The sequence below is a fragment of the Pseudovirgaria hyperparasitica genome, assembly GCF_010093815.1.
Source record: "Pseudovirgaria hyperparasitica strain CBS 121739 unplaced genomic scaffold EJ05scaffold_20, whole genome shotgun sequence".
Lineage (NCBI taxonomy): Eukaryota > Fungi > Ascomycota > Dothideomycetes > Acrospermales > Acrospermaceae > Pseudovirgaria > Pseudovirgaria hyperparasitica.
The window spans coordinates 212,294-230,130 of record NW_022985568.1 but is presented as its reverse complement, the minus strand read 5'-3'; the positions used below and the strand labels follow the sequence as shown (position 1 = coordinate 230,130).

The window sequence follows — 17,837 nt, the reverse complement described above, 5'->3', positions numbered from 1 at the left end:
TGCAGCGACGAACTGCCCCCGAACTAGGCCTTCGCTCCGTTCCATGCACGCGAGCTGAGTCAGGCGAGGGACCTTTGGGGTCTGCGCTGATCATTGTTGAAAGCGAATAATTATCAGGCGTACTCACAACAAGGGTGCCTGGTCGATCTTCACGATGCACGTTGTGCAACACTCCTGACATCCCCACAACTTTCATATTCCGGATAAGTCGCTTCATTCAACACATAGGTCCGAAGACTCGAACGCCTCGTGTTGGATATCCGTCCGTTTGCCTGTTGTTGCAAAGTTGCGAGACGCGGAAGAATTTTGATCGCCAACCCATCCATATTCTCCTCACACATCCCTTGCCCTTCACCTCTTAGCCCTCTGCGGCCGAGTTGGTGGTGAGATGGTCAATCTTCAACCCGGCGCTTCTTTGGCTCCTCAAGTCTGCACTACGGGACAACATCCCACCGAAGTTCTAGCGCACGAAAGGCTGAATCGTCTTGTGAGCTGATCATCCCCGGGATTCCTAGACCTCCAAAATAATTCCACCGAACGGCCCTACCAACCCATGAGTGAGACTCTGCCGGGCCCATCAATTTACATGCCATGGGTGCATAGCTCCTTGCTATATGCGTCATCATTTTGCCTAGAGTCTGCCAGCGTGTCAGCCGTCCAACACCCTTTCGACCCCGTCCCCTCTGTTTGTTCCACTCTGCCTACGTACTTTGCTATTTCTTCCCTGTGCAAGGAGAGGAGGGTATACCGACCGCTCCATGTACGCAATGGCGACCTGGCTCCGATACAGGAGAATCCAACGAGTTCCCTGATCGATCGGACCTGCCACCTACTCTTCCACTGATCTCAAGCCTACTGCCGTCTGACGCTGCGCTAATCGAACGGCATGCGCCGTTCATCCGTGGTGGCCGTAAACGCGGTAACAGGGGCAGCCAGGTCTTGCTTCACCTGGTCGTGCTCGTTCGCCATACCATGCTTTCCACCTGTTTGTCCAGCCACTCCGTTTCCAATGAGACGTCGTATCCTACTTTGAGTCTTGTCGTTCATGCTCGCACTACACATCCAAGCCAGCATTATCAACAAAAAGTATATAATGCTTGCATATTTTGCCAGGCAAGGAGCGTGCCAGAGCTGACCGGTGATTCCGCACCCTCTACAAATCACACTAGACTGCTTGGGCCGCCGTCTCCCATCTAAGATTGCACAGGATCGTTCCGGGAGCAATATAGCGATGGTGTCGGGTCAAAGGACAGAGAAGGACAGGGAACGTTGAGCCCGTGAGGTTCTGTGTGACACACAGGGGGTCTATAAACGGTCAACTGTCCGTCTTATCACAGATAATCCACGAGGGTCGCTGGCCATGTCCTGGGATCGTTCACCGCTGCCTCCTGGCCTGGCGGTGGAGACACGTAGACACACAAAGCGTGGGAGATCACACCCTCAGCTTGCTATTATAGCCGTTGAGCTAACGTTTTCATTCGCTCTTTTCGGGAGATATGATCTGCTGCAACTTGTTACTCAAGTCGGGCGCGGGATGAAAGGCCATGGGAACCTAGTCGTCAGAACGGCCTATTATCTTGTTGGTATTTTCTGACTCGTCCTATAGGCTACACTCATGCATTTCTTCTCCATCTTTTACCCCCTTCCTCCCCCCCCCCCTCTCTCCCTTCTTTCCCACATGCGTGTGACCCTTGCGAACAAATCGAGTCAGCCAAGCTCTTGTTCCAACAGACCCCGTCTGATTCTCAACGCAGATCCACAGTGTGTGATGCATGGCAGTGGGTGGCAGAAGTGCGGATAATCACCGTTCTTTCTCTTCCTCGACAGCAGGATGCGTTGAAAGATGGCCGTTATTGGGTCTTTACTGCAGTCCGGCCTAAGGAATTTCCGAAATTACTGCTGTCCGTGACCTACACCTTACACAGCCTGTGTATCACCTCATCCTCATTCTACACACCAGAACGATGCTACATGACACGACACTCGTTCGGATGATCATAACCTTCGACTTCACCCTCAACCAAAGCGCCTCATTTCAGCGCTCCCGTCGACACGGGCTCGATTCACTCTAGACGTGCCATAGCAATTACGGAACCGAATTGACGGGATTATCTGGCCCTGCTGTCCTGCCATACAATCCTGGTGTACGGTAACATCGCTCACAAATCCGCAACCAGGTGTATCTGCGCGACCTGCGGACCTTACCGGTGGGCCATACCTGGAGCGACGGAATCTCACATCATAACTGCCTAGGGGGCCCTGCTCCCTTCCTTGGGCTTTTAATCCTTGAATACAGTACGTCCTCGTTGTTCGTCGATCAGTGCCTGTGCCGGGCGGGTGACCACCAATCTATGCGTTGTTCCCGCGCAAATGCTGTTACAGGGCATGTCCCAGCTGTCCTCCCGATCACACACCACGAATGCGGACGGCAAGTCCAAAAGCGCTCGCGAGTCACGTCTCTCGTCTATTAGACGATGTGTGATTGCTGCATCCGGCAAATCACCCTTTGGAGGCCGACTCAGGCTATTACCAAAGTCGCGGTTTCGTCTCGTCTATCCGCACCGAAAGATCGAGCGCTTCGCGTCGTTGTGGACTGTCTCGGCCGATGAACTCATGATGAAAATATGATGAACTCATCCTCCGTCACGAGACACAGCGAAAGCACGATTCGTACGTATCCCTTCTATACGAGCGTACACACTCATTGCGTTCGACTCCAAGCGTAAGGGCCGGCCGAGCATCTTCAAGACACACTCGTTCGCCATCCGACCGAATAAGTGCTTGCATTGATATCATGCATGGCTGGATCAGCGCGGGGTGTGTTACAAAGCGGAGCAGCAGTGGCAGATGGACTCACGCGAGACGGGAGTTCTACAAGTCGATGTCATTGATCGTACTCGGAAGATGTTCTCTCGACAGCACTGCAAGCAGGTGCGAAGAAGGGTCGAAGCAACCTTGTGGTCGAACGGCTGCGATCGGAGGATCCTAGACTTCAACATGTTTGTCTGCAGAGCTAGACATGCCTGAGGCTGATTATGTGAAGCCCACATCCCCCATACATACATGTTGGTCCATACGTCTGCAAGCCTCTTCTAGGGCACCCATACTTCCTGGAACGACACTGGAGCTCAACGCGGAATCTCTGCATGCTTGATGCATGCCTCGTAGAGACAACACACTTGTCAGACGCACCTGAATCTGCGCAGCTGTATCTGCACGCCTGTATCTGCACGCCTGTATCTGCACGCCTGTATCTGCACGCCTGTATCTGCACCTGTATCTGCACACGTATCTGCACACGTATCTGCACCTGTATCTGCACCGGCGCTCCATTCTGCATTCAGACTTCTGCATCCGTTCTCGACCATGCAACTGATCGGTCGCATCTGTACGCCTCTACCAGGGCCTTCATACGTTTCTGGAGCCCCGAATTCCTCAATCAGGAATGTGAACTGATTGTCGTTTTCTTTTCTGGGATGCGATTGTCGACATGCACTCCACCCGTATCTGCAACTACACCCTTTCCATAAAGGACCTGCAACATATGCTTGTACAAGCTATCTGATTGTCATGATCGACCTCGTCCTTGGCTAGCATACCCCATCTACGCCCCGTTGCAAGCTTCGGGCGGCACGAGTACGACCCTCAATTCAGTCGGTGCATGCCCTCTTAGGCATGTCTCCTCAATATACAGTCCTTCGTATCTGCAGCTACACGCCTGTCAATCGCACGAACTCGACACATACTCGTACAACGCCCTCCGATCCCCGTATTCGACCTTTATCACTCGCCATCACAGCCGTCAGCGTCCATGAATGGCACCGCAGAAACTCGATTCCCCATCGGTGCATACGCTCTTGGGATATTGTGTCCTCAACATCGAGCCTGTCCATACTCGCGCCTGCCCACTTCCGTTCCGTTGACGAACCACCCACAACCTCCCTTCCTCACTCCTGCCCACATCGAAAGCCTTACCAATCCGGCGCCGTCCCATTCCTCTCCCTCTCCCGTCACTGCTTCCCCCGAAAGAAATCATCCTTCCTATACAAATATAAATATACACGGTGTATATAGTATGGACATTTATAGTCCTGACTGTGAAAATGGTAGGTACGTATACACTCGCCGCCCTCACTGATGATGTCAGGACTTGAGAACAGTAGATTGATGTGTGGTCTTCTGCTCTTCCTCGTCCTCGTCCTCCTTCTCTACTATAGACGTGAAGTGAGCACACGAGAGGTCATAGATGAAAGTGGTACCCATAGAGGGGAGAGATGGGGGACCTTCATAGACACGAAGCCCGACATGAGATGGGTAAACTGGTAGGGTGTGATGGGCAGGTACTAGCGGTCCTGCTTGCACAAAGCCACACACGACGAGATGGTGTATATCATTGTGATCAATAGGCAATAATAGATGGTCCCCAGTGAGGAGGAAGGGACGAGGAGTAAGAATGAAGTAGGAATGGAAGGCAGGGTAGATGGGATATACATACATGCATACATACAAAGAGAGAGAGAATAATAGACTTGGTAGGTTGTCCCAAGGGTACATTATACAGTATTTACATGCAAGGGCTATGATAGCAAACGAAATAAATATATATCTATACATATTCATACATAAGGTTGCCCCTGAACTAATGTGGGTGGCTATGAGCTACTACTACTGCTGTGATATTAATAGTAAACATATAAAGTCTTAGCAAAGGAAACGAGGCTAGAGCTTAGTATAGTATAGTATAGTATAGCTTACTCTACATATAATTATACTCTAACCTTAATTCCAACCATCCAAATCTTCCTAAACGTTGATATATCACGCTCCCTTCTCCTCTTCATTCTCTCCTTCACTCCTTTATTAGACCCGTGTCTTTCTCTACTCTCGTCAAACAAGCAAAAGACCACTGTCTAGAGCATACCAAGTACAAAGACACTGCACAAAGACAACACATGTCAGACGATTATAAAGTCATGTATTGATAAGGCATACTCAATGCAATAATGCCAGAGTAACCATGACCGTCACCAGATGCCGAGGAACAACAAGCAACGCAGAGTAGAGGGTATCGTAAACCACCACCGGCCACCGCCAATCATGCGGTCCCAGCAACATCAAATAAAGGTATCAAACATAATGCTTGGGATGGCTCCTTCCATACCACAGCTTCCTCCCTTGGTGTCTAACCCTCCTGGCACGATAATCGAGTCGAGCGTCACCGAGGGGCTCGGACAGACCGAGATCGACGTGGCGGCGGGCTAAAAACGAACGAAAATAGAGACACAAATGTTTAGCGAGTGTGCGACAGATTCTCAGACGTGGCTGGTGGTCTTGCGGCGTCTACCTCCACCGCGGCGACAGGTCAGGCAGCCGATGATGATGTCAAAGAGCGAGACGATGCCGTTGATGATTGCCATGAAGATGGAGCCGATGGCGTGGACAATGGCCATCAGGCAGGAGCCGATGGACTGGAAGACCGACTTGATCTGTGATGGGAGTTAGTAAGAAGGAACAGTGGCAATCCAGCTCAGATCTGGTATCTAGAATCAGGAAGAAGAGGAACATACGCAAGAAACGACGGCACCCATGATGACTGAGTTTGAGAGGAGGTTGTTTAAGTGTGTTTAGAGAGTAGTAGTAGTGGTAGTAGTAGTAGTTGAGGTGTAGTCTGTAGTCTTAACGACGAGCGAATCGTTGTAATGGGATTTTGCTGAAGATGCAAGAAGAAGTAGAAAAAAGTGTGGAATGCGGATTTGGAGAGAGTTAAGTGATTTGAGGAACAGAGAAATCGGGCAGGTTATAAACAAACGGAAGAGGAAAAGCTGAGGCGGGTCCGAGCGCGCAGTGCCTGCCTAACTTGAAGGACGGAAGAGCGCGTGTGACACAGGACTAGACGGGGCGCTAGCAGTGAATGTTACAGGAAGATGGACAAACCGGTATGTGAATGCTCTTCCTGTGCAGTAGCACCTGCCTCTGCGAATATCTTCAAATGACGCCTCATCTACGTCATCGCACTCTTTCAATAGAGACAGGTGCAGTGACTCGGGACCTCGACGCGAGACATACACACGTCCCTTTCAGATATTGCATCGCCCACGTCCGAAAGCATAACATCAATATCAATGCGAGATCAACGATGCGGTGCAGTAAACCAGTAAACTTGCTTTCACCGCCCTCGAAAGGTTAGCGACACAGGACAATGACGTCATTTTGCTAAAAATGCTAGGGGAGTTCCTTGCACTTTAGCGGGGACTAACGCACGTTTGCCCGGCCACCAGCCAATCTCGCTTGTCCGCATACGGTTAGCGAGACTGTTGCGCCACATGCTTGTTTCTCCCCCCTTCCAAGTTTACGCCGACACATGGCACACAGATGACGATAGGAAACGATAGGAGATGAGACGCATCGACGATGGTGTAACACATCCTCTCTACTGTTTTGCGCCACTCTTCGCTTCGTCCAACCTTGCGTCGACATGCTCGCCACCAGGTCAACCTAACTGGCTCCCTCACACAGTCTCGATATACCTCCTGACCTCCCAGTCTGTCACTGCTTCGTCCCAGAGCCGTATCTCATGCTCTCTGGTCCCGGCGTAGTGCTCCACAAACTCATCGCCAAACACCTCCCGCGCAATGCTGTCTTTCCGTTTGAATACTTCTGTTGCCTCCTTGAGGCTCTTGGCCAGCCGCTGCCCTTTGTCGCTGGAGCCGCCTACGTCCTCGCCCTTGCCCAACGGTGGCACTGCTATCTCGAGCTTCTTCTCAACACCTCTCCAGCCGAGAGCAAGTATGGCTGCCAGGACAAAGTGAGGGTTTGTATCTGCTCCAGGCACACGGACTTCAAAGCGCGTCGCTTTCGGCGAGGCTGTAGGTGGCGCAATCAGTCGGATTGATGCGGCACGATGCTCAAGTCCCCAGGATACTGTTACTGGGGCCCAGAAGTTCTCGACGAGACGCTTGTAGCTATTAACAGTAGGTGCAAGAAGAGGCATGATGTCGGGGAGGCCTTCGAGGAGACCCGCAAGAAAGTGTCGGCCTAGATCTGAAAGGTGTTTTAGGTCGGGATAGGGAGGATTTGGATCAGGCTCGGATCGTATGAAGAGATTGTCTCCGTTGCGCTTATCAATCACCGAGACATGCATGTGTCCGGAGTTTCCAGGCAGACCTTCTCGGGGCTTTGCCATGAAGCAAGGCGTTATGCCGTACTTGGTTCCGAGCGACTTGACCACAAGCTTGAAGAGGGACGCCTTGTCGGCCATCTGAGTGATTTCGCCGAACTCGAGAGCCTGTGTTGTTTCGTGTCAGTGGCGTCCAGATTGTCGTCGCACTCGTGTCACTCTCTTACCGCCTCGAAGACACCCGGACCAGATTCCGTATGCCAGCCCTCGATACCACAATTGAACTTCTTGCAATTGTCGAATATGCCATAGTAGTAGTCTTGATTGACGACGGGTCTTGTGATACTGTATCCGAACATGCCCTCAGTCAAAGAAGGGAGAGAGTTGACGGGATTCTCCTGCAGGAAGGTCGCAGCAGATTTGCCTTCGGGCGCGCGAAACTGAAAGAACTCGTACTCGGCTGTAGTCAAGCAATTGATTAGCCCAGTGGCTTTACACCCAACAATAGACTCATCAGAACTCTCCACCACTAACCTCCTGCCATTGCTCCTTTGCCATCCTTGTGAAGCTTCTCGACCATGCGTTTGAGCAACGATCTCGGGCAAGCACTCAGTGTCTCGTGGGTTGCGGAATCGTAAAAGGTAACGAGGAAGAAGGGAACATTGTTCTCCCACGGTATCCTTCTAAATGAGTTCAAGTCCGGCACAGCGATCAGGTCGCGATAGCCGTTCTCTGCGTTGCTAATGGCGAGTTCGCGAAAGTATGTTCGGTCGTGCATATCCCAGCCAAAGATGACGGAGCAGAAGCCAAAGCCGTCTTCGGCAATCTTGAGGAACTTGCTCTTTGCCATCAGCTTGCCACGAAGCTGACCGTCGACGTCAATGCCGGCAACCTTGACTGCATCGTCATCGGCGAGGATCCGAGGGAGGTTCTGGAGGGAGACTTTTGTATCGGACGCCATGATGAGATATAGATTGAGAAATCGAGGAGGGCAAGGATAAGAATATTAGTAGTAGAAGTAGTGTCGCAGAAAGGGCTGTACAGGAGGCAAGCCTCAGCCTCAGCAGGCCTCTGCCGTGGACGACCGTTCACCTCTGCCCTTGCTCCGGTCAAGCGTCTCTCTCAGGTCTCGCCCTTGCGATACTAACCGAGCTAGGGTGGAAAGATAGCTACTGTGGCTGATGGATAGCTAGCTGGATTCGATTGGGTTAAAGCGGGGTAAGTGTGGCTGATGCGCACGTGGTGGGGTAATCGAGCGACGTAGTTTTTTCTGTGCACTAATTAATACGATACAGGAAAATAGTACATACAGTACGGTAAGTATGTACAGCACAGTCATTCGGCGCTTCAAGGTTACCCACCTTACAGCCTTGTAAAGTTAGGCCTGAGGCGTAATCATGCTTATTGCTTACTCCTACCCGACTCTTGTTTGAGGGATATACAAGGCATGGATACCTAGGAGGCTGAAGCTATATAACTTCGACGTCGCCTCGTGTCTCCAGCAGTTCGTCCGACTTCTGCATTCCTCGCCAGTCCAAGATGCATCCATCTCTGGCCATGTAGGTTTATGAAAGCTCGGTCATGCATTTGCAACTCCACGAGTCCACGAACTGTTCCGCAGAGGACACCATCTCTGCCCTCGACACACGTGTGGAACGAACACGTGAAATGAGAATGTCACCACGCAGCTCATGGATAGTTAGCTGGCGGAACCTTTGAGTTGATCGACCAGATAGACTTGACTCCACATGCATCGGAAGCTTTGCGATTAGGGCCCGACGCCTTCTTATCAGCTAACTGCAATCCGATTATCGGGCCCTAAACCGCTACCAAGCTTGGTCCGCTGACTCCTCTCCGGCTTAGTGAGCTTGCTTTTTCGATATCTTCTTTTCCTTCATTAACTCCCGCCGGCGTTGATCTTGCGTCTCATCTCCTGCTTTGCCTGATCAGCCTATACTACTGTGGTGTTGAAACAAACTAGCCCGGTTGTGCTATTTATCGCGTAAGTGCATCCGATCTACTCCGGAGATAGCCGTGCGACATCACCGAACACGTCACACAGGCATCCTCAAAATATACATGACAGTCTGAAACTCGCAAACAGAACTAACTACATCCCAGATACAAACTTCTTTATAATTACTCTACTATCAGTCAGGAACCGTCATCACAATCTCTGCCATTCAACATGGGTAGCGTATCGCCTCCCAAGGGCCGCCTTGCTGGCAAGAACTGCATCGTCACTGGTGCTGCTGGGTGAGTTTTAGAAACACCTGAACTGCCGCCATGGAGTCACGGCACAATTATTTTCGTTCACTCTGCACCAGATCTGCGTTTTTTCACTGTGCTCCATCTTTATCGCGAGTCTTTTCCCATGCTCACGCGATTTACCATTCTGACGCTCAATAACCACCGTTGTGATCAACAACTGACCAAATTCAGTGGTATTGGACTCGAGACATCCATTCTCTTCGCTCGTGAAGGTGCCAATGTCCTGATGGCCGATATTTCCGGCCCTGCCCTCGAAAAAGCAGCCAACAAGCTCAAGGAATTGATCCCTGAGCACCAAAACATCGACACCATCATTTGTGACGTGTCAAAGGAGTCTGATGTGCAAGCAATGGTCGCCCACACTGACGCCTGGGGTGGACTGGACGTGATTTTCAACAACGCTGGTATCATGCACGCCGACGATGCCGACGCTGTCGACACCCCGGAGAAAATCTGGGACCTCACACACAACATCAACGTCAAGGGTGTGTGGTATGGCTGCAAAGCAGCTGTTCAGAGCTTCCGCAAGCACGGCAAGAAGAAGGCCTCTGTCATCAACACCGCATCCGTGGTCGCGTTGGTCGGCAGCGCGACACCACAGCTAGCATACACCGCCAGCAAGGGCGCAGTCCTGGCCATGACACGTGAGCTAGCCATTGTGCACGCACGTGAGGGATACAGATTCAATTCGCTCTGTCCAGCACCTCTCAATACGCCTCTTCTGCAGGACTGGCTGGGCGACGACAAGGCAAAGCGATATCGCCGCGAGGTCCATCTGCCCGGAGGCCGGTTTGGCGAGGCCATCGAGCAAGCATACGGCGTGCTCTTCCTTGCCAGCGATGAGGCGAGCTTTGTCAACGGAACAGACTTTGCGATCGATGGCGGCATGACCAAGGCGTACGTCACTGCTGAGGGACCGGCCTCAGAGGCGCCGCAGAACTTTGCTTTTGGTCGCTAGAGAGCGATCTCGGCAACAGCTGATGCACTTATGAACATGCTACGAAATTGATATTGAGCTCCCCGTTCTCGGGACTCTGGACTCATCCGGCGTTCCGGTCTTCGTTACTGCCATCATGGCCATAGAGAAGATACCTCTAGCACGTAGTCCTGACTTGCTACTGCACCAATGGGATGGATACATTCACCATAGAGCATTGAAACATCGGCCGTTCGTGTCGTGTGGCGTTTACATTATACTGATGAGGGCCATGCTCCCTCGATCCACGTGACTCGTTCAGCCACACCACGCGCAATGAACAACTGACCTCCATTGAGCCAAGCTGCCTTGCAAGAAGTACTGAACAAGAACACACTGATCGATCAATTGAGCCTAGACTACCATGAAAGAAACTGCTCCTTTTTCGATTACAGCCACGTACGACCTCCCTACTCCCTCGCTCCGAAAAATCCCGAATGTGAACCGTTCTGCAGCGTACATAGCACTTCTTGATCACAGACACCACATCACACCAAGCATCGAAGAAAAGTCACCATTCCTCCCATTCTCTCCATGCTCAGCTTGTCCATTGTTGCCCATTGTGCCCTGACCCGATCTGCCTTGCCCTGCCCTGCCCTCTCCTCTCCTGTCCTGCACATATACACCAAGGTTACTCACACTTCAGGGGTCTGGACGACATGAATGCACAAGGAAGTTTAGCATAATAGCACCCATTATTCCAATAGCGGAAAGAGATAATGACATTATCCTGAGACGATCAGATACAAAGGTACACATCACGACCTCCCACCCCTCTCCCATCCCAACTACGCAAGCTTCACCCACTTCCCCTCACTCGGCACCCCATTCACCACCACAAACAACAAATACACCCCCGGCGGCATCACACTCCCATTCAGCACCGACGTCACCGTAAACGCCCCACTCGCAGTGCCCCTCACCGCACTCAAATAAACCATATTCTGCACCATGCCCACAGCATGCGTATGGAACCCCGTACGCACAAGCACAAACCGCACATCCGCCCCCGCTGCCGTCGTGCCCGACGCCACGACCGCAAACCCGCTGTTATACCCGATACTCGCCGGCACGGTCGTCAGCACAGGCCGCGACGAAGCACTCATGTACGGCGGCGCGAAGATCTCGACGCGGTACTCGGTTGGGTAGCGTGAATTCTGGCGCTGCTGCTGGTGCAGGAAGGCTTGGTGGCCGTTGTTTGAGAAGAGCGGCCAGCCGCCGGGCACGGCGCCAACGGCGGTGTATCCGACTGCTGGGTTGGAGCCTGCGACTAGGACCTCGCCTGAGGGCAGGAGGGTGGCTGTGGAGTGGTAGAGGCGTGGGATGGAGGTTGCGGGCTGGGAGGTGAAGCGGGAGCCGAGCGGGGCGGAGTGGTTGTAGATTAGGGGGACGAGGACTGGGTCGTCGGCCTGGAAGCCGCCGCCGGAGCCGCGGTGGGCGCCGTTGATGAGGAGGGTTGTGCCGTCTGGGAGGAGGATTGCGTCGGTCATTGTTTGGGGTCCGTTTGGGAGGCGGTCGGTTGGGGTCCAGGTTGGGGTTGTGGCGTAGGGGGATATGGTGTAGCAGTCGTCTAGGGCTACTGGGTCTGGAATGTCGGCGCTGGAGCCGCCGCAGAGGAGGATTGTGGGGGAGAGGGCGTTGTTGGTGATGGGGAGTATGACGCTGGTTGCTGAGGAGGGGAATGCGCGGGGTTGGAGGGGCGTGTTGGGGAGGGTCTTGACGAGGCGGTCGAGGGAGTAGTCCCAGATCACGGCTTGGTTGCCGGCCAGGCTGAAGACTTCGTTTGCGTTGCGGGTGTTGGGGAGGAGGTGGACTTGGTGAGTGTTCTTGTTAGCCTGAGGTTCACAGTCTCGGGAGGACACTGCGGGGAGAGACTTACGGATCGGATAGAGATTGTACGATTTGTTGGGCTGCATGTTTTCCGCAGTCGTGAACTGCAGAATGGGCAGTGTCACAGGCGCCTTGGGCGTGCCGCTCTGCAAGACGAGTTCATACGTCGGAACATTGATATTGGCCTCATTCAGCACAAGCCCGCCCACATTCGAGCCCCCAACGACAGCAATGTCCCCATTCACGAGGTTGACCGTCGTCGGATACCACCGTCTGACCTGCAGCTTCCGGCTGTTCTCGACCCAGTCATTCGTACACTGCGTCGAGCAAGGCCCAGGAGCGAAAAACCTGAGGGCATTGAACCCATCGCCCACCCCGTTCGCCGCGTCTGGCTCTGCTCCCGCCGGGTTCACCAACGTCCCGTCCGGAAAAAAGGCACCGGCAGAGCAAAACGTGTTGGTCACGGGGTGAAGCTTACGCAGCGCATTCGTCCGCCAATTATACGACGTGCCAAAGACTGGCACGTTGGTCCCATCATACACGTATGCGGTCGTCGAATGGGCACCGGTCTGGAGGTTGACGCCAGGTCCGCCATAGTTGGCGTGGAAACTGTCACAGGCTGGTTAGAGGAAAGCAGAGCAACCCCAGGTAAGGTCAGGTCAAGGGGAGGAGGGCTCGTCCTTACTTGTCTATGAAGATGGCGTTGTCTGTGTAGGGCTGAAGAAAGACCATCTGTGGCGTGCAGCCTGACGAGCCAACGGTTCGGAACCCAGCGCCTAGCACACGAGCTGCAAGGCCCGCAAATGCGACCTGATCATCAGGGTTTTAGCGAGATGCTGGAATAGTAAAATAGAGCCCGAGACCCAACGTACCAATTGTAGAGCTTGACCGGCCATGTTTAATGGGAGCTCTGTATCTGTGTAGGAGATCTGACAGTATTCTGTACGAATAACAGAGAGTTATCGATTGCTGGGACTATATGGTCAACGACAATCATTCTTATACTTGGGGCTTTTTCAATATTTGACCCTCGCTCGGACGGTGAGCATCGTGATCAGCCACAATGCATAAGCTGCAGTGTGCACAGACGGCCGGTCGCGGGACTAGAATATCTGTCCTGGCGGATATCGATTCCTCGATGTGCCTAAATAGATATGCTGGGAATCGCGGAACATCTGCCCGTAGATGAGGACGATGATAATGAGCATCATGACCCGCGACAAGGGTACAGCGAAAAATCTCCACGCATACTCACGACGACTCCTTCGAGACTATCCAGTGTCATGACTGGAATAAAACAGACCCAGCCTAGCTTTTCTAAGCATTAAATCTAGCCACAACATACAACAAGACAATCCGATATCGACCCAGTGGCGCAGGAGGAAACAGCACCGCTTAGAACCAGAGCATGTGAAGAGATAAGCACACCAGAATCAGAAAATATGATATCCGATAACGTCGGAGCGGGATTTGTCTGCCGAGAGCACCGTTAGCTGTGTTGCCAGGTTCGCGAGAATCCCATTATGCTGCGTCAGCTCGCTACGGGCCCCTGATCCCTGAGCCGACCCCGGCATACATGTGGAGGTTGATGATCTGGAGATCAGACTTTCCTGTATCTTTGTGAGTAAGAGGATGTCGTGATGGTGAACTCAGAGATGCTGTTATCGAACTCATCCCTATAGTGAATGCAAGACCTCAACATACCACGCAAACCCCCTCAGTCCCTACCATAACTCAAGCCTCTTCACCACCCGCTCATCTCGGCGCCAATATTCAATCCCTCCCATCTGACCGATCCGACCTCGCTGACGGCTCCATGCATAACTCCCGGGGCCCTGTCTGGTCCTGCTCGCTTGCGCGCTACGGACCCTGTTCCTGCATAAGGATTGCCGATTACCTGCATCATGACCTCTTCAAATCCGTTGCGCGAGGTTCGTACCAACGGGCCTAGACTTCTCTGTACACAACGCACCTGCCTCTATAGGATTTTTTGCCAAGACGGATTCGGAAGGAGAGGTTTGATGGTTGGGTTTTCTTCGAAGCGGAGATGCGGTGTCTGGATGCTATTGGGACGGTTGGGATGTGGTTGTGGTGGCTTTGCTTGCTTCGTTTGCTGGTACTACTGGGTGCTTTGATGTGGGGTGTTGAGAGCTTTATCGTGCGGGATGAATGTGTTAGTTGTGAGAAGATCGATGTGGATTGTGTCTCGGAGCAACTTTGTGCTTTGTGTACCTGCCCGTTTTCGTCTAAATATGTAGAGGTGTATTGTTGTCGAGTAACTAAAGTTCGCTGCTTTCACGATTGTGACTTAGACTGCTTGTCGTGCCTGTCACGTTGTCTTTGTACATCACGCCGGATGTCGGCGTATACTACCTCCTTTGTCGGCCAATCGTCCGTAAGCTCGACCTAAAACTATTCCTATCGCATGAGATCCGGATTCCTGCAGGCACGCTAACTAAACTGGTAGCGTATTGTGGTTGACATCGAGATTCCATCTTCGTGTGCCTGAAGATGTATGATGGACTATGTAATGAATGTCTAGCTGTGATCGACAGGTCTGTCTGATAAGCACCCGGTGAGGGACAGCGTTAATGCAAATCTGCACATCATCAGCGTCGAGTATCAAGAAGATTGATCTAGGTACGTGACAGGACTAGACAGCGTGGAAACGTCATTTGGATTCTTCGTTTCGACATGGCTTGGTAGTACTAACAGACTATCGATCCAGCAAGGTTAGTCGGCACTGACATCTAAGTATTAGGAGTTCCCTTTGATATGCGCGCCACTTCATTGGCCCAGTCGACGTCCTGTCCCGGGGCCTGCTTCGGCTTGATCAGCTCAAGGATCACTTGATCTGTCTTTAACCACTGAGTCTTGCTGAACTCATACTCGCTCCCATGTCTGTGGATGTCGTTACTGAGGTCACCAAAGAAGCCCAGACCTCGGACATAACCAGGCCATGCCATGTAATCATTTAGCTGTGGGCTCCGTGTTGGCTTTGGCTTGGTGTACTTGTACCAAGTCTCGAATTGATATTTGAGGACCGGGGTGAGATGGCGCTCGGTCTGTGAGTTCGCCGATCGTTCAGTCCACAGCTGATCAGCTTCTGCCTGTACTGCTGCTGTCCAGAGCTTTTTCCATGTCCCTAGTTTTTCCAAAGCGTGCCGGTAGTTCAGACAGGTGATGATTCGCCTCTGTTCTGCTATTGTTGTGTCCTGGTCTGAGATCCTTTTATACAGGTCTGTGTATCGTGAACGAGCTTCACATGAGTCCCATAAGATCTTGATTGCCTCGAGATGGCTGTTGACATCTCTCTGTCCTGTGATAGCCTCAGCCAGTCTACAAAGATTGGTTCGGAATTGGATCTCTAGCTTCGTAGCTGGTGATTCCTTGAGATCAGACCTCCAAAATATTTCTGAGAGTCGTTCGATTAGCGAATCATATCCTCTGTCTTTCAGTTCCGCGAATTGTTTATGTAGGTATGTTTTCCAATGTATATCAGATGCTAAGCACTATCAGCGGGAGATTACAAACAACGAGTGATACCAAAGAGTGAGTTCGATTACTAACCGAAATAGGTCAGCCGACCGTACTCTTGAGCGTGACTTTCCATGAATCTGATAGCATTTTGGGAGACCTTGAAGCCCATCGAGGAAGAGTCCGATGAAGTGTGCGTAGTCCACGACTCAGTCATGATGGTCTTCCAGCGAGCTTCCCTTGTGTTATCCACAAGATCTGTCGAATACCCTGCTAGACGAGTTCCAAGGTCTTCCCAAAACTTGATATCAGCTCCCTCAATAGACTTCAAAGTCCTGCGAGAGACCTCTTGGAGGTGTAAGTCCTCGGCAAAGGCTACGATCCGTTTCATGACCAAGTTTGGATCCTGGTTAAATTGAGCTCGTATGCCACCCAGAGTCTCACTTGTTCTTTGTTTTGGGGGAATAATCTCGAGCAGATCAAAAAGCCAGACAGTACTCTTGTAACGGTCTCGTAAGGTTTTCTCACTGCTGACAAAGTCCACAATCTTAAACCATATTGGCGAGATGTATTCAGTAGGAGCCAAGGTGTTGAGACGATCGTCAAGGCTAACTCTGGACATTTTTCATGAGAGTATAAGACAACTCGGATATACCAGTAGAAAGAAGCCACGGGAACCTTTTGTTAAGCGTGTCGATTTGTCTGAAACTGTGCTGATACATGTTTCGTCAAATGTACGTCGAGGGACTCGAAGATATATGGAGGTGACAGACACAACTATGAGCTGCTTCATGCATTGCTACCCAAGCTGACGGTCGCGCAATCGATGGCCGTACACGCCACTGTACCACTGCAGCAGACATGCGAGATTGGCGTCCGTATTTATGTTAGCATCGCGGATGCAGGAGCATCGTGAAAAGACTGTTGACCAATATGCAGCAGCCTCTCACGAACAGAGATGATAATTCGAAATAGACTAGAGGACCCATGCTGTTGGTTCTCGCTGCAATGAAGGCATAATCATGGCAGAATGTCTACCAAACTATAAGTGTATGGAAGAGGAACAGCTCGACCTACCAACTAAGCTTAAAACAGGAATGACCGTCAACAGATTCATGGTGTAGCCTCAATCTTGGCGTTGTTGCCGCATAGAGGAAGGCTTACATTCGAGCTGACACGCATCAATCACTCCGAGATCCAGCTATGGATGATCAATAACCAATCAAAACTCCTTCCACGAACTGCCTTGCCTTCAAATATCTCTTTCAGCGTGCGTATAATGTCACGGCGGACAAAATGAATACTACCAGTCCGATTAGTACACCCAACTGAGTCCGAACTAAAGGGTCTGATAGATGATATACAATGTCAGTCAGTAATTCTATCATTGAGAGACATGCTACTTCTTAGCTCCACAGTATCGCATCTTTGTCCACCCGGTAATATCTAAATATGGCATACACTGAGCAGAATGCTCTGGAGCTCATGACTTGTAATTTCACTCATCCTGTCTCCCGTTTTGAAGACCTAGTGCCAGATTCGTTCGACCATGCTACTGAATTTCGAATATGAGGAGAAAGGGCACTGCTCGTTACAATTTGTTCTAAATTATTATCTTCACGACATGGCGGCAATCGAATGAAGATTAAGCCATATGTGAGTCGCTGCGTAGCTTACATTATGGATTATGCTTTCATGCATTGCTGATAGTGTTGATAGTGCAAGACCTGTGGTAAGTTCAGCATGATAGTGCTGAGACCATCGAGTTGTGGTTATACCACGTTTTCAGGGTATAATTCCTTGAATCACAAGAGCGCATTGATGATATAATCATGTCGTGGACTTGTTGCAGGTTGTCTCGTATTTTGGCGAGTTGTCACGCCGGGGAAAGACAGCCAAGCAAGCACCATCGTCATAGATCAGAGCCACTTTGTTCTATACCGTTTTGTTCGTCGAGGTATCTACGAGATAACGTCGTCGCTGATGAAGAGGGGTTGGAATGTGAATGCCGAAGCTACTAACAAGCCTCGCCACGTTTGGCTGAGGCTAAACGGACCCTTTTTGCCTGTGGGTGCGTCGATCATCCCCAAAGTGGGCATGGATGGCGCCCAGAACCCATACGAAAACGAGATCGGACGATTTACTCAACATCTCAATGGCGCTTTT

The 17,837-nt window shown here is 51.4% G+C and overlaps 6 protein-coding genes across 6 annotated transcripts; 1 reads left to right on the top strand and 5 right to left on the bottom strand.

Annotated features, from left to right (window-relative positions):
• Positions 1-3,182: 3,182 nt before the first annotated feature.
• Positions 3,183-3,893, bottom strand: EJ05DRAFT_504997 (uncharacterized protein; the record flags this gene model as incomplete). Its single annotated transcript, XM_033747650.1, has 2 exons — positions 3,183-3,557; positions 3,747-3,893. The coding sequence occupies 2 exons, from the start codon at positions 3,891-3,893 to the stop codon at positions 3,183-3,185; spliced, it is 522 nt and encodes a 173-aa protein (XP_033595801.1).
• Positions 3,894-5,312: 1,419 nt separating this feature from the next.
• Positions 5,313-5,588, bottom strand: EJ05DRAFT_504996 (uncharacterized protein; the record flags this gene model as incomplete). The annotated part of the gene is made up of 2 exons (XM_033747649.1): positions 5,313-5,486; positions 5,568-5,588. 2 exons carry the CDS (start codon positions 5,586-5,588, stop codon positions 5,313-5,315), a joined length of 195 nt encoding a protein of 64 aa, XP_033595800.1.
• A 920-nt stretch (positions 5,589-6,508) lies between these two features.
• EJ05DRAFT_444899 (glutamine synthetase/guanido kinase) lies at positions 6,509-8,078 on the bottom strand (the record flags this gene model as incomplete). The annotated part of the gene is made up of 3 exons (XM_033742146.1): positions 6,509-7,285; positions 7,345-7,577; positions 7,652-8,078. 3 exons carry the CDS (start codon positions 8,076-8,078, stop codon positions 6,509-6,511), a joined length of 1,437 nt encoding a protein of 478 aa, XP_033595799.1.
• Positions 8,079-9,029: 951 nt separating this feature from the next.
• On the top strand, positions 9,030-10,537 carry EJ05DRAFT_211934 (oxidoreductase). The gene is made up of 3 exons (XM_033739825.1): positions 9,030-9,119; positions 9,239-9,373; positions 9,560-10,537. The coding sequence occupies exons 2-3, from the start codon at positions 9,306-9,308 to the stop codon at positions 10,344-10,346; spliced, it is 855 nt and encodes a 284-aa protein (XP_033595798.1). The 5' UTR covers positions 9,030-9,119; positions 9,239-9,305; the 3' UTR covers positions 10,347-10,537.
• A 506-nt stretch (positions 10,538-11,043) lies between these two features.
• Positions 11,044-13,499, bottom strand: EJ05DRAFT_212000 (DUF1929-domain-containing protein). Its single transcript, XM_033739826.1, has 5 exons — positions 13,446-13,499; positions 13,067-13,163; positions 12,880-13,004; positions 12,244-12,803; positions 11,044-12,177 (listed from the first exon to the last, which is right to left on the bottom strand). Exons 2-5 carry the CDS (start codon positions 13,088-13,090, stop codon positions 11,153-11,155), a joined length of 1,734 nt encoding a protein of 577 aa, XP_033595797.1. The 5' UTR covers positions 13,091-13,163; positions 13,446-13,499; the 3' UTR covers positions 11,044-11,152.
• A 1,275-nt stretch (positions 13,500-14,774) lies between these two features.
• Positions 14,775-16,493, bottom strand: EJ05DRAFT_212156 (uncharacterized protein). The gene is made up of 2 exons (XM_033739828.1): positions 15,765-16,493; positions 14,775-15,699 (listed from the first exon to the last, which is right to left on the bottom strand). Exons 1-2 carry the CDS (start codon positions 16,291-16,293, stop codon positions 14,945-14,947), a joined length of 1,284 nt encoding a protein of 427 aa, XP_033595796.1. The 5' UTR covers positions 16,294-16,493; the 3' UTR covers positions 14,775-14,944.
• Between the last annotated feature and the right edge of the window lie 1,344 nt (positions 16,494-17,837).